Source organism: Malus sylvestris, chromosome 10, assembly GCF_916048215.2.
Source record: "Malus sylvestris chromosome 10, drMalSylv7.2, whole genome shotgun sequence".
NCBI lineage: Eukaryota > Viridiplantae > Streptophyta > Magnoliopsida > Rosales > Rosaceae > Malus > Malus sylvestris.
The window spans coordinates 40541121-40560333 of record NC_062269.1 but is presented as its reverse complement, the minus strand read 5'-3'; the positions used below and the strand labels follow the sequence as shown (position 1 = coordinate 40560333).

The window sequence follows — 19213 nt, the reverse complement described above, 5'->3', positions numbered from 1 at the left end:
AGTTGCTGTTTGGACCGCACTTCCCATAGAAATCACACAGCTCAACCGGGGGGGACCAAAACTTGTCCCTTCGACGCGCTTGATGGTGCCACATGGACCCTTCAATGGTTCCTGATTCATCAATCACCATTCTTGCAAAGTAGATTGATTCATCCTTTAATTAGCCAAACACATCGGATAACTCATCTTCGCTGTTCACAAAACTAGCATTGAAGATGAAATCACTTGTCATTTGGTGCAAACCGGCCCATCTCTCACTGGTCCAAGTTCCAGCGCCACCACGGAGTTTGACCCTTGTAAAAACATTTGAGGAAAACCGCCTGGGTCAATCCGATATGAACAACTCCCAATTCCCGGGTCATCTTCAGATTTCCAAGATGTCAGGAAGACCGCCGGTTCAACCCAAGTTTCATAAACGGAAGCATAGTATTTGTGGGATAACCAAAGCCCTGCCACAGCAACGTTTCGCTACTACTGCCATTGTTTTCAAGCACAAGAAGATTTCCCGTATCCAAAAGATTGGCTGTGATGGAACTATTGGGAGAAGAAATGGTAACGTTAGCAGACCAGATACGGGTATTTTGGACCTTATCATAAATAACAAGGCCTCCATGCTCTCCACTAACCGCCATGACTTGTCCAGTCCCAGTGATAGGGATGTCTCTGTTGGCACTTGGCAACCCACCCGACGGTTTTCCCTGGGACTTTGTTGTACCCGACTCTAACATACCGGTTCGGAGAACTGCCCGGGCTGAAGAACCCTAGGGCGAAGATCTTCTTGCTGGAGAGTAAAACGTCGCCGTCTTTGATTCAGCAAGGATTTGGAAGATAAGCAATACATGGATAATCACACATTTCGTAGAGTCCATATGTGCTTTCTGAGGAGTTTTTGTGAGTTCAATATTTGAGAAATAACTAAATGACTGAGATTTGACGTGGTGGAGGTAGCTGAGGTTTTAAATGCTACGTTCAAAGCTTAACTTCCCAGTCCACTAAGAGACATTGAGAGAGAAAGAGAGAGAGAGAGAGAGACGAGTGAAGATTTGCTCACCACATGTTTAGGTACCACTTCGTTATTGTCATTAGATGAGCTTGATTTAATTACATTATTTACGAATCTCAAAAATTAAATTCATTTAATGATATATCATGCGGTGATGATGCTCAAAGATGCTCAATTAAAATGTTAGCTAGCTAGGTTTTGAACAAGGATAACTTGCACGTCACATTGCATATCTTAGCTTCTCAAAGAAAGTATAACATGTGATTTTTTTTTCGAAATTCTTTTGTCAAAAATTTAGAACGTTTTGAGAACTAGTTATTTTATTTCGATGAATACTCTTCATGAGTTGTGACTTTTCAAATTGAAGAGCCTAGGGCATCAACTTACTACAAATCACATCATTTATAGTTTTTATTTATAACAAGATAGATGATGAGTGTTGTAAATATAGAACTTAGATTTATAGTTATAATTTGTATATCCTCTTTTTTAATGTCACTCATCACGTGATCATGCTCTCAATTGAATGGTATAGTCTTCCGATTATACGTCTGATTCTCCCCTTAGCGAGCTTCTACTTCTGTACAGGTCACATCGTTTATAGAGTAAGCTCCTTCAGTACTGGCTGATGGATCTCCACTAGCATGATAAGTTCTCTTCAACAAAAATCCAGGTTGCCTTGGTGAAGGAAGTGCTGCATCATTACCCAACATGAAAACCACTGCTGACATGAGTGGACGATCTGTCGCATGTTCTTGCACGCACAAGAGTGCAATTTGAATGCATCTTAGAACTTCACTGACAGGGTATGATTCTCCCAGAGACGAATCAATAATTTCCAACGCACTACTTTCCTTCCACAAGTCCCAAACCTGAAAACCATTTACAAATTAGTCAGCAAGTTATAGAAACAGAAGGAGGGAAGTTTGGTAACATCTTAATGTTATGCTTACATGTCCAACTAAGTTTGAGTCAGGATTATCATGGTAGTAACCGGTGTTCTTTCTGCCGCTAACAATTTCTAGCAGTAAAACGCCGAAGCTATACACATCAGACTTTACTGAAAAAAGTCCTTCCATTGCATACTCTGGTGACATATAACCACTAAAGCAACAAAGAATAGTGATTAATTATCACATCTTCTTGATGTACTAATCAACAAAAGTTGTACTCAAGTTTGTGGCCTTGTGATAGAGGAATGAAATTGTAAAAAATAGTTATACTTTCAGTTTTTGAAGGAAACTTACTATGTCCCAACCACACGGTTTGTATTTGCTTCAATTTGTTCAGCACCAAATATCCTAGCCATACCAAAATCAGAAATCTTGGGATTCATAGCAGAATCCAACAGAACATTGCTGGCTTTTAAATCTCTATGAATGATTTTTAATCTTGAATCCTGATGAAGATATAAGATCCCTCTAGCAATCCCACAAATTATCTCAAAGCGTATTGTCCAATCCAAAAACGCCCGTTTTGCTTCATCTAGAAAGGTAAGCAAAGTAAATTAGATTGTATTCTTGCTTGATTAAAGGTTTTCACCGACAGTTTTAGAAACACAGGTAAACAGCAAAGGGCTTGTAATTTATTTGGTTAAGAGAATTCAGTCATGCACAGTTCGATTCTCTCTCCCCTAATATCTCTTGTATAAAATGAAGATACAAAAGTAAAAAGAAGACATACCAAAAATGAAAAAGTCAAGACTTCCATTTGGCAAGTATTCGTAGATCAGCATCTTCTCTTCATCTTGAACGCAGCAACCTATAATCCTCACAAGGTTCCTGTGTTGGAGCTTTGAAATTAGCAGCACTTCATTCTTGAACTCTCCAATTCCTTGGCCAGAATTCTTGGCTAGTCTTTTCACTGCTATCTCATTTCCATTATATAGCACACCCTGAAATTATAATCCAAATTATTCAACTTATAATGCACTTTTCTTCAAAGAAAGTTATCAACATATTCCTAGCTCTATATATATCATCCCCTTGAAATTGCATTTATACTTTGACAAAGGAGTAAAACTCAATGCATATACATAAACATGTTTTGGCTAGTGTATTCCAAGTGAAGAAGATACACGATTATAATAAAGAAAGATCCCAATATTTAAAAATTGTATCTAAAATGATTGTGAAAAGTAGAAATTAACAATACAATTCCCATCACTTCTCGATTAATGATTAGGTATGCATTTTACAACAGAGGCCCTAATGGAATTTATTATGGAGTCAACCTTCTTAGTCTTTATTGGCATGGAGTTCTTGATATGTTGTTTTCATGCACTCCAACGTCGAGTGCACAATTTAAAAAAAAAAAAAAAAAATTGGTTTGCAGTGCAAATGGCTAAAAAATGAGTCTCAAAATGTCCATCCAAAGTCTGATATACTATTTGAGACATTATCTGAGGGCAACTACTTACCTTATAAACGGAGCCGAAACCGCCTGTTCCAAGCTTGTTGTTGAAAGAGAAATTGTTTGTGGCTTTAGCTATGGTACTTAGTTCAAAGAATGGTAAGTCTGAATTTATTCTGCTTTCATCAATATCTGTTCTAGCAGGAGAATCTTCCCAGTAGGATGGTGTTGTGGTCACATTGAATGGAAACTTATCCTGACTTCTCCTACCTGTGAAAAAAGTACATAAACAGATAATGGTGAGTTCTTAAATTATTAGAACTAATACAATATCTAATTTACCTACTGACTTATTAAATAATTATGATGATAAGAGGGCAACCTAGTAAAAGGAAATTTGTTTACCTTTTCTCTTCCTCATCACCAACCAACATGCAAGGGAAAGCAAGAGAAGGAACACTAGACCACTTATTAGTGAAACTTCCAGCTTCCTCTTCTTGCCAAAAGAACCATTTGACTTCTTTGCATATTGAGCTGCAGAGATACAAGCATTTTTTTCATATTTAAAAAACATTCTAAAAAGCTCCAAAGAACATAAGAACTCAATTTTAGTGTTGATTGAAAATTCCGAATTTTTTATAGAAAAATTAGTATTTAAAAAAAAATCATTGTGCACTCTTGATGGAACAATTCACTTTTATTATTCGGCAAGAGATGAGTGCCAAATGATATTTTAGAATGTTAACAAAAGTACAGCTCCCAATCTAAATAATTTTTTTACTGAAATAAAAGAATGAAGATTTTTTTTATGTAACTTCTACGGTATGAGAGGATTTATTGATAACGAAAAGAAAAGAAAGACAACAAATTGATAAGGGAAATATACCTAAAACAATTGCATCAACTCGCACATATAAATCTTGGCCCGTATCCGAATAAGTCCTTGTGTCCATCATGTCCCCATGCCAATGTACACACCCATTCCCTCCCTGCCTTTCATCTGCATTTGCGTATGCCATGCAAGAACAATTTCTCAGGCATTCTTCTTGACATGCTTTCAGACTCATACTCATGTTCACACGTGTCGCAGACGAGTACGGCACCTTCACACGTTCCAACTTCACGAACCCTTCCCCGTTTTGGCAAACAGAAGATCCGTTTCGCCTCACGCACCCGCCCGAACCATCTCTCAAATACCACTCATGTTGCAACTTGGGTTCGAATCCAGGTAGGCAATTGCACTCAAACTCATCCGCAATATATGGGTCACAATTGCTGTTCGGACCACACTTTCCGTAAAAATCACACTGCTCTACCGGGGCGGACCAAAACTTGACCCATTGATGCACTTGATCGTGCCACGTGGACCGTTCAACAATTCCTGATTCATCGATCACCATTTTTGAGAAGATTGATTCATCAACAATACTATACATGATGGATACCTCATCTTCATTGTTCACAAAAGTAACATTGAAGATGAAATTTTTTGTCATTACCGGCACCCCTGACCATCTCTCACCGGTCCAAGATCCGCCCCGCCAAAATGGAGTCTGACCCTTGTATAAGAACAGCTGCGGACTTTCACTTGGCTCTATCTGGTACGAACAGTTTCCGATTCCCGGATCATCTTGGGACTTCCAAGATGTGAGGAACCGGTTCAACCCAGACCGCCGGTCCAATCCAATTTTCATAGAAGGAAGCAGTGTATTCGAGGGATAATCAAAACCTTGCCAAAGCACCTTACCATTATTTTCAACCACAACAAGATTTCCCGTATCCAAAAGCTTGGCTATCACGGAATTGTTTGGAGAAGAGGCGTTGACATTAGCAGACCAGAGAGGGGTACTTTTCTCATTCCCATAGATCACAAGGCCTCCATGACTAATCACTGCTAGGAGTCCAGAGGTATTAGTGACAGGGTTGTTTCTATTTGCAACCCAAACGATGGTCTGCTCCGGAACTTTGTTGTACCAAATTCCAACATAGCGGTTCGGAGAATTGCCAGGGCTGAAGAACCCTAGTGCGAAGAATTTCTTGCTGGAGGTTAAAACGTCCCCGTCTTTGATGGGTTTGTTTAGGGTGATGGTGTCAAAGGAAAAAATGCAAGAGGGAAGAACAAATAGCTGGAAGATAAGCAATATATTTTTCATCTGCGCAACCCATTTAGTAGAGTTCATGGTTTGATTTTTTTTTTTTTTTTTTAATTCAATGAGGACTTGAAGTGCAATAATTTGGTATAATAAGATGAAATTGATATGCTTTTGGGGTTGCTGAGATTTTAAATGCTACAAGCTGGACTCGATCAGATTTAGGTCCACCCTGGGAGTAGTTGTAGAAAGATACCCTGAAAGAAACATCTCAACCATAATCTAAACTGGCGTGTACTAACTGGATGGAGTTTTCTTGTTCCTCTGGAGAGTTGTAAAAAGAGTTGCAAAATGCAATTTTTAAAGGTAACGGAGGACGCGTGAACGTGTAGGATCATCTGAAATACAAAACGAGATCCAACTTTAAAATTGACAAAGTTCTACACCGCTACTTATTTCAATTGGGGTTATGTCATGCTATTTATATACTTTTTTTTTTTACCTCTTAAACATCATTTATTAATTTCTGTTCTTTGATCTTCTGCAGTTCATTCGATCTGACGGTCAAAAAATGAAAGAGACGTATGAGAAGTTAAAAAGATGTGTGGATAGCACAACCTTACGCATATAGACCTATGATGAACTTTTGATCGAAGTAAGAATTACAAGGACACGAAATAAACAACAAAAGTGCAGCAGACTGTGTAACATAAATACCGCTTATTATCTATTTAGTATTTTTATTTTTATTTTTATTAATCAGTTTTATTTGTGCAGATTTATGAAAACGTCAATCGTGGCATATGAACATAAAAAGGGTGAGATTAGATGATGTATCTTAAAAAATGGGCCACCATTTTGGCAGTATCTCATTGGAAACCTTGGCAGTTGAAACCTTTCCCACATAACGCATTTGAGACTGTTCAACTCTTTTTCTGCGGCAGTTTGATCAAATGGTGATGACGGTTTGTATATTTTGAAACCAATAATTCTAACTTCCTCCACACTTCAATTGATAAAGAAACTGTCGGCGGCTGCAACTATGCTTCATAGTTATCGGGAAAAAAATGGGTTAAGTTTATTTATTTTTATTTTTATTTTTATATATTTTATGAGTTCTACCATTGATAAGCTTCATTTTACTTTCATTTTAAAACGCATGTTTAAGTAAAATTTGATCATCCTTTCTTCACACAATAACAATGCGATTAATATATGATGTTTTGCAAGCTGCCACGCTAGCTAGTATGTGTTGTTGTAGCGTAAAGTGCATTCCTAAACTCTAAATCCTAGGCCACATGCTTCTCAAAGATAACAGATTTTTTTAGTGTATCGGGTTCAGGGTTCAATACACAAAATGTTGTAATACAAGTAGTGAAAGTTTTTCTTTTCATGTAGTCAACCACCCATATTATGACACTTGGGTACGGAACCGTGTTCTCGGCAAGCTGAAAAATTTCTCCTCCAAAAGATGCTCTAAACAACCAAAATTTTATTTTAAAGTGCTAAATTTAAAAATAATATCTCCAATAGACTATAAAATGTCTCTATAACAAATGTTCATCAACTAAATATTAAAAATAAAATAAAACTCAAAGGTGGATCCATGATCAAGGAGAAAAGGAAGAGAAAGAAGACGGGTTTAAAAAATAAGTGGGTTGTGTTTGAATTGTTAATATTAAAACATTCAAAGTTTGTTAAAATAGATAGTGTTAAAATAGTTTTATACATTAATTACTTGCTAGTTTAACACAACTTTAGAGCTTCTATTTATGATGCTTAACGACCTTCGACGTCTGTACATGTGACATCATTTATAGAATTAGCTCCAGTAGTACGACTCATCCTCAATAAAATTGCAGCTGTTTTGGGGAAGGAACTGCTACCTAGCTCGTTGCCTAGCATGAAAACGTCCGCGGACAATGTTGGCCGGTCAGTGGCATATTCGTGCATACACAAGAGGGCGGTTTGGATGCATCTCACAATTTATTGACAGGGTACGATTCACCCAGAGATGAATCAATGATTTCCAGGGCATCGCCTTCTCTCCACCAGTTCCGTACCTAAAAGAATTTACATAAATATATATATATAGTCAAGTTAGCATGAATTAATTAGAGACTAAGTTTGTGATCATTCTTTGCAAATACGCTAGCCAACTTACATGTCCAACCAAATTTATGTCAGGGTATCTCTCATTGTAATAACCAGAATTTTTACTGTCAGCAATGATTTCAAGTAGTAGCACGTCAAAGCTATACACATCGGATTTTACTGAAAAGTCTTTCCATTGAATACTCGGGCGACATATAATCTATGCAAAAGAAGCGGAAAAGAAAGTGATTATCAAGCTTAGAGTTACCGCACGGAATAAACATGTAGACATTACAACTTCGAATAGAAAGCTCTTTGTTTTGTAGAAAACGTACTTTGTTCCAATGACACGATATGTATTTGCTTCATTTCGTCTCCTCTGAATATCCTAGCCATACCAAAATCCGCAATTTTGGGATTCATAGCGGCATCCAATAGAACATTGCTTGCCCTTAGTCTCTATGGATGATTCTCAATCTTGAATCCTTGATGAAGATATAGGATCCCTCTTGCAACCCCGTACATAATATCAAAGCGGTTTGCCCAATCTAAAAGCATTATTTTTGCTTCATCTGGATCATAAAGTAAAAAGTTAATGATGAATTCGTGCTTCCTTAGTTTCAAGTGACAAGTAAAGAAATTAAAAGAAAAAAAATAAGACAGTACCAAAAATGAAAGAGTCCAAACTTTTGTTTGGAACGTATTCATAGATTAGCATGTTTTCTTCGTCTTGAATGCAGCAACCCAAAATCTTGACAAGGTACCTGTGTTGGAGTTTCGCAATCAGCAGGACTTCATTGCTAAACTCTTTGATTCCTTGACCAGAATGCTTCGAAGTCTTTTCACTGCTACTTTGTTTCCATTATAAAACACACCCTGAAATTATGATCCAAGAACTATCGTAACTAGACGCTTAACCTATCAAATTTCTCATTTTTGTTTTAGGCTTTTGTTCATAACAATCTGATTATGATTCGAGAAATTATCGAAGGGCAATTACCTTATAGACTGAGCCAAAACCTCCTCTTCCAAGCTTGTTTGCAACAGAAAAACTTTCCGTGGCCGCTGCAATGGTTGTTGGATCAATCGAAGGAAAATCTTCGTTTGTTTTACATTCATCATGATCACTACCAGTAGATTCTTCAAATTACCCCGTGGTAACTCTCAACGAATATTTGTTAAAAGATGATGCTAAATGAATAGATCGATATAGTTATAGCAAATTTGTTTACCTTTTCTCTTCCTCTTTGCCAACCAACATAAAATGGATACTAGGAGGAACACAAGAGCAGATACTAGTGAAATTGCAATCCTTGCTTTCTAACAGAAGAACCACCATTTGCAAATTGAGCTGCAAAGTCAAAAAAAATCCAATGAACTTCATACTAGAAAACATAAATAGAATTACATTCAAGGATCGAGCTCCGCGGTGGCGAGCCGGGCTAAGGCCTATTTGGGAACTTGGGTTCGAACCCGGGCGGGCAAACACAAGAGAGGTTAATATTAATGTACGGATCACAGTTACTATTCGGACCGCACAGTCCATAACTATCACACCACTCACTAGGGGTTGTAGCTTAATCTGATCCATTGATTTTCTTGATCAAGCCACATCAACCGTTGATAATTTCCTGATTCATCAACCACTTTCCTTGTGAAAATTGAGCCCTTGGAAGCATTATGTGTTACTGATATCTCGTCTTGACCGTTCACAAAACTAATATCATAGTAGACAATAGTTAATAATATTTCAGGGTCCCCGCCCCATATCTCCCCTGTTCAAGGCCCGGCTCGCCATCACTGACCTCGATCCTTATACACAAATATATGCGGAAACCCACATGGATAAAAAAATTAAATATAAATTTCAGTTTACTATCTTCAAGTTTCATGGTTTTCAACATTTAGTACATGAAGTTTTTTTCGTCTCAGAATTTACCTAAAGTGTTAATTTTAGAACAATCTCATACATCCGTTAGTCTGGCTATTAAATTTCTCGTTAACTGATGACGTGATGACTATATGAATAATAACTGGACACCATATGTCATTAAGAGGTCTACGTGAAAAATAAAAATTCAAAAAAAAAAAAAAACCAAAATTTCAAAATTCAAAATTTAAAAACTTAAAAAATTAATAAATTCAAAAAATAGAAAAAAATAGGGATAATTGCTTCCTCTCTCCCCGTCCCTATTTCTCTCTTATGCAATTATTTATTTTCCCTTGTTCTTTGAATTCCCTCACCTGCATTTTCACAAACATAAAGATCACACCCAACAACTTGATTTCCCCCACCACCAAAAAACCCACCACCGTCAAGTTCGCTAGAAGTCAAAACCCCAAATCCCTAACCCCTAATTCCAGGTGAGATCTTGAGAGGATAGAAAAGTTTGAACCACTGCTCCATTTCCTGCAATCTTCTTCCTAAACTTCAAGATCTCGTTTTTGAGCTTCAGATCTCGGAGTTGGTGAAGGACTTGTGGAGGTGGACGGTCTTGGACATGACACTGGCGATCTCGAAGTAGAGAATGTTGACGGTCTTCTTCTGGGTTTTGGCGATGGGTTGGGATTTGGAAACTGATGATTTCTTCAAACGTTGCAGAAGAAAGAAGAGCGTGCTTGAGATTAGAGCTTACCTGGTTACCCATCTTCAAAATCCAAGGCTCTGCAACCATTGCTGCGAAAACAGAAGAAAAGGTGGATGTGAACGGACATATTTGTTGAGTTAGAGGAAGTGCTTGTGAAAATGTAGGTGAGGAATCCAAAGAACAAGAAGAAATGGTGGATGTGATGGGGAGTGGAAGAGGGTCAGGAAGAGAAGAAAGTTTTTTTTTGAATGAGTTACTTAACAGCCAAATTAACAGATGTATGAGACTGTTTCAAAATTAACATTTTAGGTATGATTCTAGGAAAAAAAATGTTTTTGTTTTTGTTAATTAATTTTTTTTAATTTTCACATGAATCCCTTAATGACACGTGATGCCCAGTCATTGTCAATATGGGCGCCACATCATCAGTTAACGGGAGACTTAACAGCTAGACTAACAGATGTATGAGACTGTCCTAAAATTAACACTTTAGGTATAACTTCAGGACGAAAAAAACTTTATGTACTAAATGTTGAAAACCATAAAATTTGAGTGTAATAAACTGAGATTTACCCAAAAATTAAATTAGAAAGACTCAAATCTTGTGTACAAGCAATATTATCTGTAGAGAGGGGATTTGGGCTAAGTTTCATAATATGCTAGTAATAATGTGATTTAAGTTCCCCTTTGACGAGAATCAAACTTAAAATTTTTCGTTATATTTTGGTTATGTAAGTTCATTTTCTTTCATCTTTTTCAACACAAATAATTGTGAACCTGTTAATATGGTATTTCATATGACCTTTTTGTAATTCTAATACTTCACATCTAATACTGGACATTTTGTTTACATGTTTTGCAGGTAATCATGACTACAACACAATAATTCAAAATTCGAAAAAGAAAGAAAAGGAATGTATGAATTAGGGATTCTAATTAATATTTATAATTAATCATGACAAGTGGTCCGTTCAAAATGCGGTAGAATTTAAACTCATGTATGCTTTATGGTCTTGGGTTCCAAGCACGAAGCTAGCTAAAAGAAGGACGAATCCCTAATTGAAAATTTTGGAAGGACTTGTGTTGTTATTTGAATGTAGTAAGAGATGTGGGATCCCTTAGACTTCGACAAAAAAAAAAAAAACTCATAATTTAATTCAAGGGTAGGATGGACCTATATAAAATATTAAGACAATAATTAACAAAGCAAGTGACTTATTTTCTCAAATTATTAAGCATTGACTCGGTCTATATTTTTTTGGGTAAATTACATAGTAGCCCCTCAAGTTTAAGTTCTATTACAACCTCATACAACATCTTTAAAACATTTCACTTTCATACATCATGTATCATTTTATTTCAAAATAATACATCCGTTAGATTTTCCGTCCATTAATCTGTTAAATGCTGATGTGGCTGCCACGTGGTAAAAAAAATTATTTTTGTATACATTAAAAATAGGGTAAATTACATACTAGCCCCTCATGTTTGATGTCTATTACAACCTCATACAACATCTTTAAAACATTTCATTTTCATACCTCAAGTACTATTTTATTTCAAAATAATACATCTGTTACATTTTCCATCCATTGATCCGTTAAGTGATGACGTGGCTGCCACATTTGTGTCATGTGGCAAAAAAAATATTTTTTTAATTAAAAAAAAAAAACCTGAATCTTCTACATTAAAAAAAAAAAAAAAAACCAAAAGCCAAAATCAAAAATTGAACCCGCAACCCACCCACACAACCTGCACCCCAGAAGAAGAAAAGGAGAGGAAAAAAAAAAAACCCCCATATTCATCTTCCCTGACCCCCTTCCTTGCAACCCACTCATTTCTTCCCCCTCCCATCTTCCCCAAACCTACCGTGCACCAATCCTCCACCTCCTTCTCCGCACCCACTACCTGCAACCCATAAAAGAAAAGAAAAAAAAAACTCATCTCCCTTTACATGCAACCCAGATCCCGTCTTCTCCAATGAGTGTGAATTTAAGGAGTGAGGTATGTAGATGAGGGAAGTGGATGCGTGCGAGGGTGGGTGCGCTGGGTTTTTTTTTTCTTCTTTTTTCTGGGTTGCAGGTTGGGGTAGCGGAAGATGGGTGCGCGGAGGAGGTGGAGCTGGGTGCAGAGGAGGAGGTGGAGGATAGGTGCGGACCGTCGGACTTTGCCAGGTATGTGATATGGGTTTTTTTGTTTAGGGGGGGAGGAATAATGGGATCTAGGGTTTTTTTAATGGGAACTGGGTTTTTGCAGAAACGACGAAGAAAAAGAAAAACAAATCAATAATTCCACTTCTTCCTTTTGTTCAGTGCTCTTGGGGACTAGGTATTTCGATCATCGGATAAATGGTTCCGGTGGCCAGACCTTTTGCAGAAAAACCCGCAAATTCCCTTTAATTTACGCAATATACCAAGCTTAATGGATTTTGAGGATGCCTATGCGAAGGGCAGCGTGGCCAATTTAATACTCCGGTGGTCTCTATGTCTCCTTCTCCCTATCCTTGCTTTCTTTTCACTATTGCTTTTCGTTGCTTTCGTCGCCGATTCCTCAATTCCGAGCCCAATTTCCGTGCCCTCTCAGTGTAGGATCGTCTTAAGCAGTGAGTTTATTTTTTTAATGGGAACTGGGTTTTTGCGGCGGGGGGGGGGGTAATGGATCGGGGTTTCAGAGCTTTTTTTTTTTGGTTCAGGTTCAAGTACGGGGGCTTTGGGGGGGGGATCTGGAATTTTTTTTTTTTTTTTTTTTGTAAATTTAGAAGATTAAGGTTTTTTTTAAATAATTATTTTTGCCACATGACATAAATTTGGCAGCCACATCAGCACTTAATGGATCAATGGATGGAAAATATAACAGATGTATTATTTTGAAATAAAATAGTACTTGAGGTATGAAAGTGAAATGTTTTAAAGATATTGTATGAGGTTGTAATAGATCTCAAACCTGATGGGCTACTATGTAATTTACCCTTAAAAATATTATAATATTAACCCAATGAAAAAGAAAAACATAAAAACCCGAACCTAGATCCCCTTTCTTCCCCTCTCCTCTCTGCAATCCCTTCCCATTATCCCTCACCCACCCCCCTTAAGCGACCCACATACCTGCAACAACAAAAAGAAGAAGAAGAAGAGGGAGTAAGAAGAAGAAGAAGAAACCCCCCCCCCGCCATGCCTCCACCTGCGACCCACCTCTCTTCCCCCCGCTCCGCCGCGACCCACGACCCACGACCCACTTCCCTTCCCCTCTCCCCCTTGCGCGACCTTCCGGTGACCTTCCCGCGAACCGGGCTTTTTTTTTCTCCCTCTTCTTCTTCTTCTTCTTCTTCTTCTTGCAGGTTTTGGGGGAGGGGACGAACCTGGGGTTTTTTTTTTCCTCCCTCTTCTTCTTCTTCTTGTTGTTGTTGTAGGTTTTTGAGTTCTAGGTTAGGGATAGGGATGTGGGTCGCTTGGAGGGAGGTCGCTGGGGGGTGGGTGAGGGATAGTGGGAAGGGATTGCAGAGAGGAGAGGGGGAAGAAAGGGGATCTGGGTTAAGGTTTTTATGTTTTTTATTTTTTATTTTTTTAATTGGGTTAATATTATAATATTTTTAATGTATAAAAAATATTTTTTTTACCACGTGGCATCCACTTTAGCACAAATGTGGCAGCCACGTCAGCATTTAACAGATTAATGGACGGAAAATGTAACGGAGGTATTATTTTGAAATAAAATGGTATATGATGTATGAAAGTGAAATATTTTAAAGACGTTGTATGAGGTTGTAATAGACCTCAAACCTGAGGGGCTACTATGTAATTTACCCTCTTTTTTTTTTTTATAAGAAATGATTTCTTTAGACATGCCCATTTTTCCATTCTTCACCTTTTATTTTATATACGCCTGAAATTGACCGTAGCATCATTTAAATTAGGAATGCTACGACTTAAATGGTCCGCCAAATTTGAAAAAGTCCAAGCTTTTGTGTGAATGCATGCAGGCAGCAACAGGGACGAAGCCAGAGATTTGTGTGAATGGGGGCATCCTCAAACAACAAAGTCATAATTAAAAAGCTCAAGAATTTACTAAACACAATACTTATATATTAATCCAAAAAGTTTTTCATACAACAGTCTCTTACAATATCACTCGACGCGTTTTCATGTTCTGAAAGCGTTGCATGACAACATCATTACCAATACCATCAATATCTCTCTCTCTCTATAAAAATAACCATGTTATCATTCATCCATTGATCTCCCATTCGATTTCTCAATCGATTCTTCAGAATTTTCATGGCCGAAAATGCTCTTTCAACGGTTGCAGTAGCAACTGGAAGAGTTAGTGCTAATGTCACAAGCAAGTAAACCAGCGAATACACCTTGTGTTTTTTGCATTGAACCATTTTTTTTGCAAGCTCTCCAATCTCTTTTAAACCTGAAAATTCAATGCTAGACCGCATATCCATAATGTAAGTCTCAAGTTGAATCTTAAGTATCACCAGCTCATTCATAGAGAAGTCTTTAGGATAAAACTGGGCAAGACGCAATAGCTTTTGGCTATCAAAAGCAGAGAAGGAGTCGGTTGGACATAAACATGCCAAACAAAGAAGTAACTCAGTGTTGGTCTTGTTGGTACCATATACTTGGGCCTCGTATTTGGGCCTTGGGCCTCGTATTTGGGCCTCACACATTAAGCCCACGACAAATGTAAAAGAGGAGGAGCCCCTTATTCTATAAAAGGGGACTCCCCCTCATTCTAAACCAGGTCTTAAGTCCTCATTTCTAAGGGCTAGAGCTAAAAACAAAGGCTAGAAGCCTTGAGAGAGGGTCCTCACACCACCGAGGCTCTCCTCTCCCTTCTTTTCTCTCTCTGGGGGACTTCCCCTCAAACACTTGTATCCATACAATTACAGAGAAACAGAATCAACTACAGTGTGGACGTAGCCCAAACATTGGGGTGAACCACGATAACTCTTGTGTCATTTACATTTTATGCAGATTCACGGTCGGATTTACGTTGTACCAAGACATCCGGTTTTGTGCATCAACAGGTCTCATTGAAACGATTATTTAGTTCTTGAAGCTGCCAATCCAAAACAGCATAAAATATCCTAACACAATAATGATGCATATTTGTGACTGCTTGTGCTTTTCGTTGCCCTCGCCTTCGAGAAAGAAACATATCATCCATATTAGGCACATCAATATCATGTTTAAGACAAAATTCTGAGACTTCACTAAGTAAAGAATCCCAACCACTTTTCCTCATTATCTCCAACCTTTGCTTACAAACTCCAACCAACTTCATTGCATTTACAATATCCTGATCCTTCCTTTGCAATGCTTGTGACAATTCATTGGTTATTCCTAGTATATCTTTCATCAAGTGTAGATTAAACACAAAATCAAATGATTGCATGGAATCCAATAAATTATTCGCTTCACATCTTTGTTGAGAGCTTACTCCATCATCTGCTATTACTTCAAGTACATCAAGTATGGATGAAAACATAGTCATGATACTTACTAAAGTACCAAAGTGTGAACCCCAACGTGTTTCTCCAGCACGTTTCAAAGTAGTTTCTTGATTTTTGCCTTTCCCACTTGTAAACTCACCACTGTTAAGTGCTTCAATAACTGCAATAGATTGATTCTCTCGAAGAAGATCACAACGCTTCGATGAAGCTCCAACAACATTTACCAAAATAGTAACTATACTAAAAAGAGACTCAATTTGGATGTTCTTCTTTGCCACAGCTACAAGAGCTAATTGAAGTTGATGTGCAAAGCAATGAATATAATAGGCACAACCACTGTCTTTCATAATAAGAGCTTTAAGACCATTGAACTCACCTTGCATATTGCTGGCCCCATCGTAACCTTGCCCACGCAACCTAGACATGCTCAATTTATGCCTAGAAAATACCTCATCAATGGTTTCCTTGAGTGAAAGAGCAGCAGTACTAGTAACATGCTCAATGCCAATAAAACGCTCAACGACATGCCCATTCTTGTCCACATAACGCAATACAATAGCCATTTGTTCCTTCGTTGATACGTCGTGAGATTCATCAATCAAAATAGAGAACAACGAAGTGCCAATGTCTTTAATAATAGTCTTGATGGTCTCAGTTGCACAAGCATTTACAATGTCTTTTTGAATATCTGGTGATGTCAATTTGTGATTCTCCGGAGCATTTTTCAAAGTAACGGCTTTCACATCCTCATTGTGGTCGGCAAGAAACTGTAGAAGCTCAAGAAAGTTTCCATGGTTGCTTGAATGTTCAGATTCATCATTACCACGAAATGCAAGCCCTTGTCTCAAAAGAAATCGACAACAATCAATTGATGCATTCAACCGAGCTCTATATTGAATTCGAGCTTCATCATGAGTTTTAGAGAAAAAAAATTGGATATGTTGCTTTTGACTCCTTAAAGCTTCAAAATTACTCCATGCTTGATTGTGTGCACTATTGACGCCTCCAATATGAGTTAGAAGTCTTTCTTTCTTCTTCCAGTTAGAAAATCCTTCTCCAACAAAGAAATCACCACCTGCTTGTTCTCCAATGTTTGGTTTAAAAAGGTAGCAACACAGACAAAAGGCAACATCTTTTTCTACACTATATTCCAACCAAGTAGGATAATCATCAAACCAAGCAGGGTTGAATCGTCTTTGCGTGTCTCCATATTTCTTGTAAGGAAAATTATGGGTTTTAGGTTGTTGAGGACTAGCTAGCACATATGCTCTTCGTACTTGATCTCGAATATTAGGATTGTAATCCAAAATTCGAATTCGCTTACCAGGATCTGATGGAAGATTTGATAAAATAAATTTTGTACTATGTTGTCCCTGAGTATCATCATTTTTCTCAATAACTGGGGATGGCGGCACTGATATTTTTTTGAAAAACCTCTCCATGATGTTTTAGTCTGCAAAGTCAATCATATTGATACCAATAACATATAAGGTTCATACGTAATTTGTAGAATTTATAGAATAAAAATCTCAATAAAATTCTTAGACTCTTAGTCCTAGAGTATACTATGCTAATATGCCTAATAACTAATCCATATCCAACCTAACCTAGGCAACAATTCAATTAACCAATATGGCAATACCAATAAGCATACAAATTCTTCAACAAATAAACATTTAATTCAACTAATCATATGAATAAATGTATACCCATATTCATAGAATTCGTAATTTCATAATTTCATTCATCAATAATCATAGAATTCATATCAATAATCAATAATCAATTACCATATGATTCTATATTTTTATACCAATTAAACAAAAATTCGTCTTAAATAATTAATTAGGGTTATGGATTATAGATTTAGGAATTAAAAATTTTACCCTAAATATATATATGTCGGCTAGAGAGTAGCTGGCTGGAATGGCTGGCTGTTGGCGTGGCTGGGAACAGCACCTTGCTCCTGTTCCGTTCCGTTTCAAGATGTTGGGAATTTGGGGAAAGAGAGCAGCACCACGCTGCTCTCTGATTGGCAAGGGAAATAAAAAGGAAACGGGGAGATGGGAATCAGGGAATGGGGGTGGACTGGGGACAAGCGGTCCCCCCTTTAACATACTTTTTTTTTTTGTTAACATATACGAAACGACGCCGTTTCGTTTTTTTTTTTTTGTACCAGGACCAAAACGACGTCGTTTTGGCCTGGATTTAAAAAAAAAAAAATATAAGACCCAGCTCTGCTTCTGCAGAACCAGGTCGGAGCAGAACCAGATCAGTTCAGTGGGGGCTCTGCTGCTGCAAACCCAGCTCAGTTTGAGCAACATGCCAACGTCAGAAAAATCTTAGTGGGGGCATCCGCCCCCCCTAAACCCATGGTAGCTCAGTCCTTGGGCAGCAACCAGCAACCAAAACGCCTTAGGACATGGCGTTTTTTATATTTTTGTGAGTTCTAACATCATGAAGCTTCACTTTGCTTGGGGAATCTTCATATTCAAAGCATGGTAAATTTGGTTCATCCTTTCTTCACACAGTAGCAAATTGTATGCGGTTAATATATTATCCTTTTGCAAGCTGCTCCTAGTAAGTACATACATACATACATATATATATTGTGGAACATGTTGGATATCCTAGGCCTTTCTTTAGCGAGCTTCTATTTCTGTACATGTCACATCATTTATAGAACCAGTACTCGTTGATGGATCTCCACTAGTACAACTCCTCAACAAAAATGCAGGCTGTTTTGGGGAAGGAACTGCTACCTCGTTACCTAGCATGAAAACAACCGCCGACATGGTTGGCCGGTCAGCAGCAAACTCTTGCACACACAAGAGGGCAATTTGGATGCATCTCACAACTTCGTTGACATGGTACGATTCGCCCATTGATGAATCAACGATTTCCAAGGCTTTGCCTTCTCTCCACAAGTTCCAAACCTAAAACAGTTCTGAAAAAATCAACCAAGCGTGAATAAAGTAGGGGATAAACTTGGGGGAAAATCTCTCTTCGCAAATAGGCTATAGTTAACTTACATATCCAACCAAATTTGAGTGGGGATATTTTTTGTCGCAGAAACTCGAATTCCTTCTGCCAGTTAAGATTTCTAGCAGTAAAACGCCAAAACTGTACACATCAGATTTTACTGAAAAAATTCCTTTCATTGCATACTCTGGTAACATATAACCACTGCAACAGTATAAAAAGATAAAGGTGAGGTTTGTACTCTGAAGTTGGAACTATTAACCTACTATTTTGGTAAGCTCTAGCCAACTCTTATCTTCAATTTTGGTGAAATTTAATTAACTTACTATGTTCCGACCACATGATGTGTATTTGCTTCACATTGGTCCCCCATAAATATTCTTGCTATACCAAAATCTGCTATTTTGGGGCTCATAGATGCATCCAATAGAACATTACTGACCTTTAGATCTCTATGGATAATCCTTAATCTCGAATCTTGATGAAGATATAAAATTCCTCTAGCAATCCCACAAATAATCTCAAAGCGTTTTGTCCAATCTAAAGGATTTCTTTTCGTTTCATCTGGATAAGGAAGAAGTTGAGACCAAATAAATTCTTGTTAACTTTAGTTTCAAAATGAAATTAAAAAGAAAAAAAGTAAGAA

At 37.6% G+C, this 19213-nt stretch overlaps 2 protein-coding genes and 1 pseudogene across 10 annotated transcripts in view; all 3 read right to left on the bottom strand.

Moving 5' to 3' along the window:
• Positions 1-1305: 1305 nt before the first annotated feature.
• Positions 1306-19213, bottom strand: part of LOC126587929 (G-type lectin S-receptor-like serine/threonine-protein kinase At1g11410) — a 57611-nt gene continuing 39703 nt past the window's right edge. For 7 of the 9 annotated variants that reach the window (XM_050253034.1, XM_050253032.1, XM_050253037.1 and 4 more), the window contains exons 6-7: positions 1957-2107; positions 1306-1875 (exon numbers count right to left, since the gene is read on the bottom strand). In XM_050253034.1, coding sequence (XP_050108991.1) covers positions 1567-1875; positions 1957-2107 — 460 coding nt within the window. In that variant the 3' untranslated portion in view covers positions 1306-1566. Of the gene's footprint in view, positions 1876-1956; positions 2108-2250; positions 2489-2686; positions 2898-3422; positions 3626-3760; positions 3890-4241; positions 5653-18103; positions 18356-19213 lie in introns of those variants that run through there. The other 2 variants (XM_050253028.1, XM_050253039.1) reach the window with 2 other exon arrangements.
• Positions 7100-10375, bottom strand: LOC126587936 (cysteine-rich receptor-like protein kinase 10; annotated as a pseudogene).
• LOC126587935 (uncharacterized) lies at positions 14760-17754 on the bottom strand. The gene is made up of 2 exons (XM_050253048.1): positions 17472-17754; positions 14760-17038 (listed from the first exon to the last, which is right to left on the bottom strand). The coding sequence occupies exon 2, from the start codon at positions 17025-17027 to the stop codon at positions 15153-15155; it is 1875 nt and encodes a 624-aa protein (XP_050109005.1). The 5' UTR covers positions 17028-17038; positions 17472-17754; the 3' UTR covers positions 14760-15152.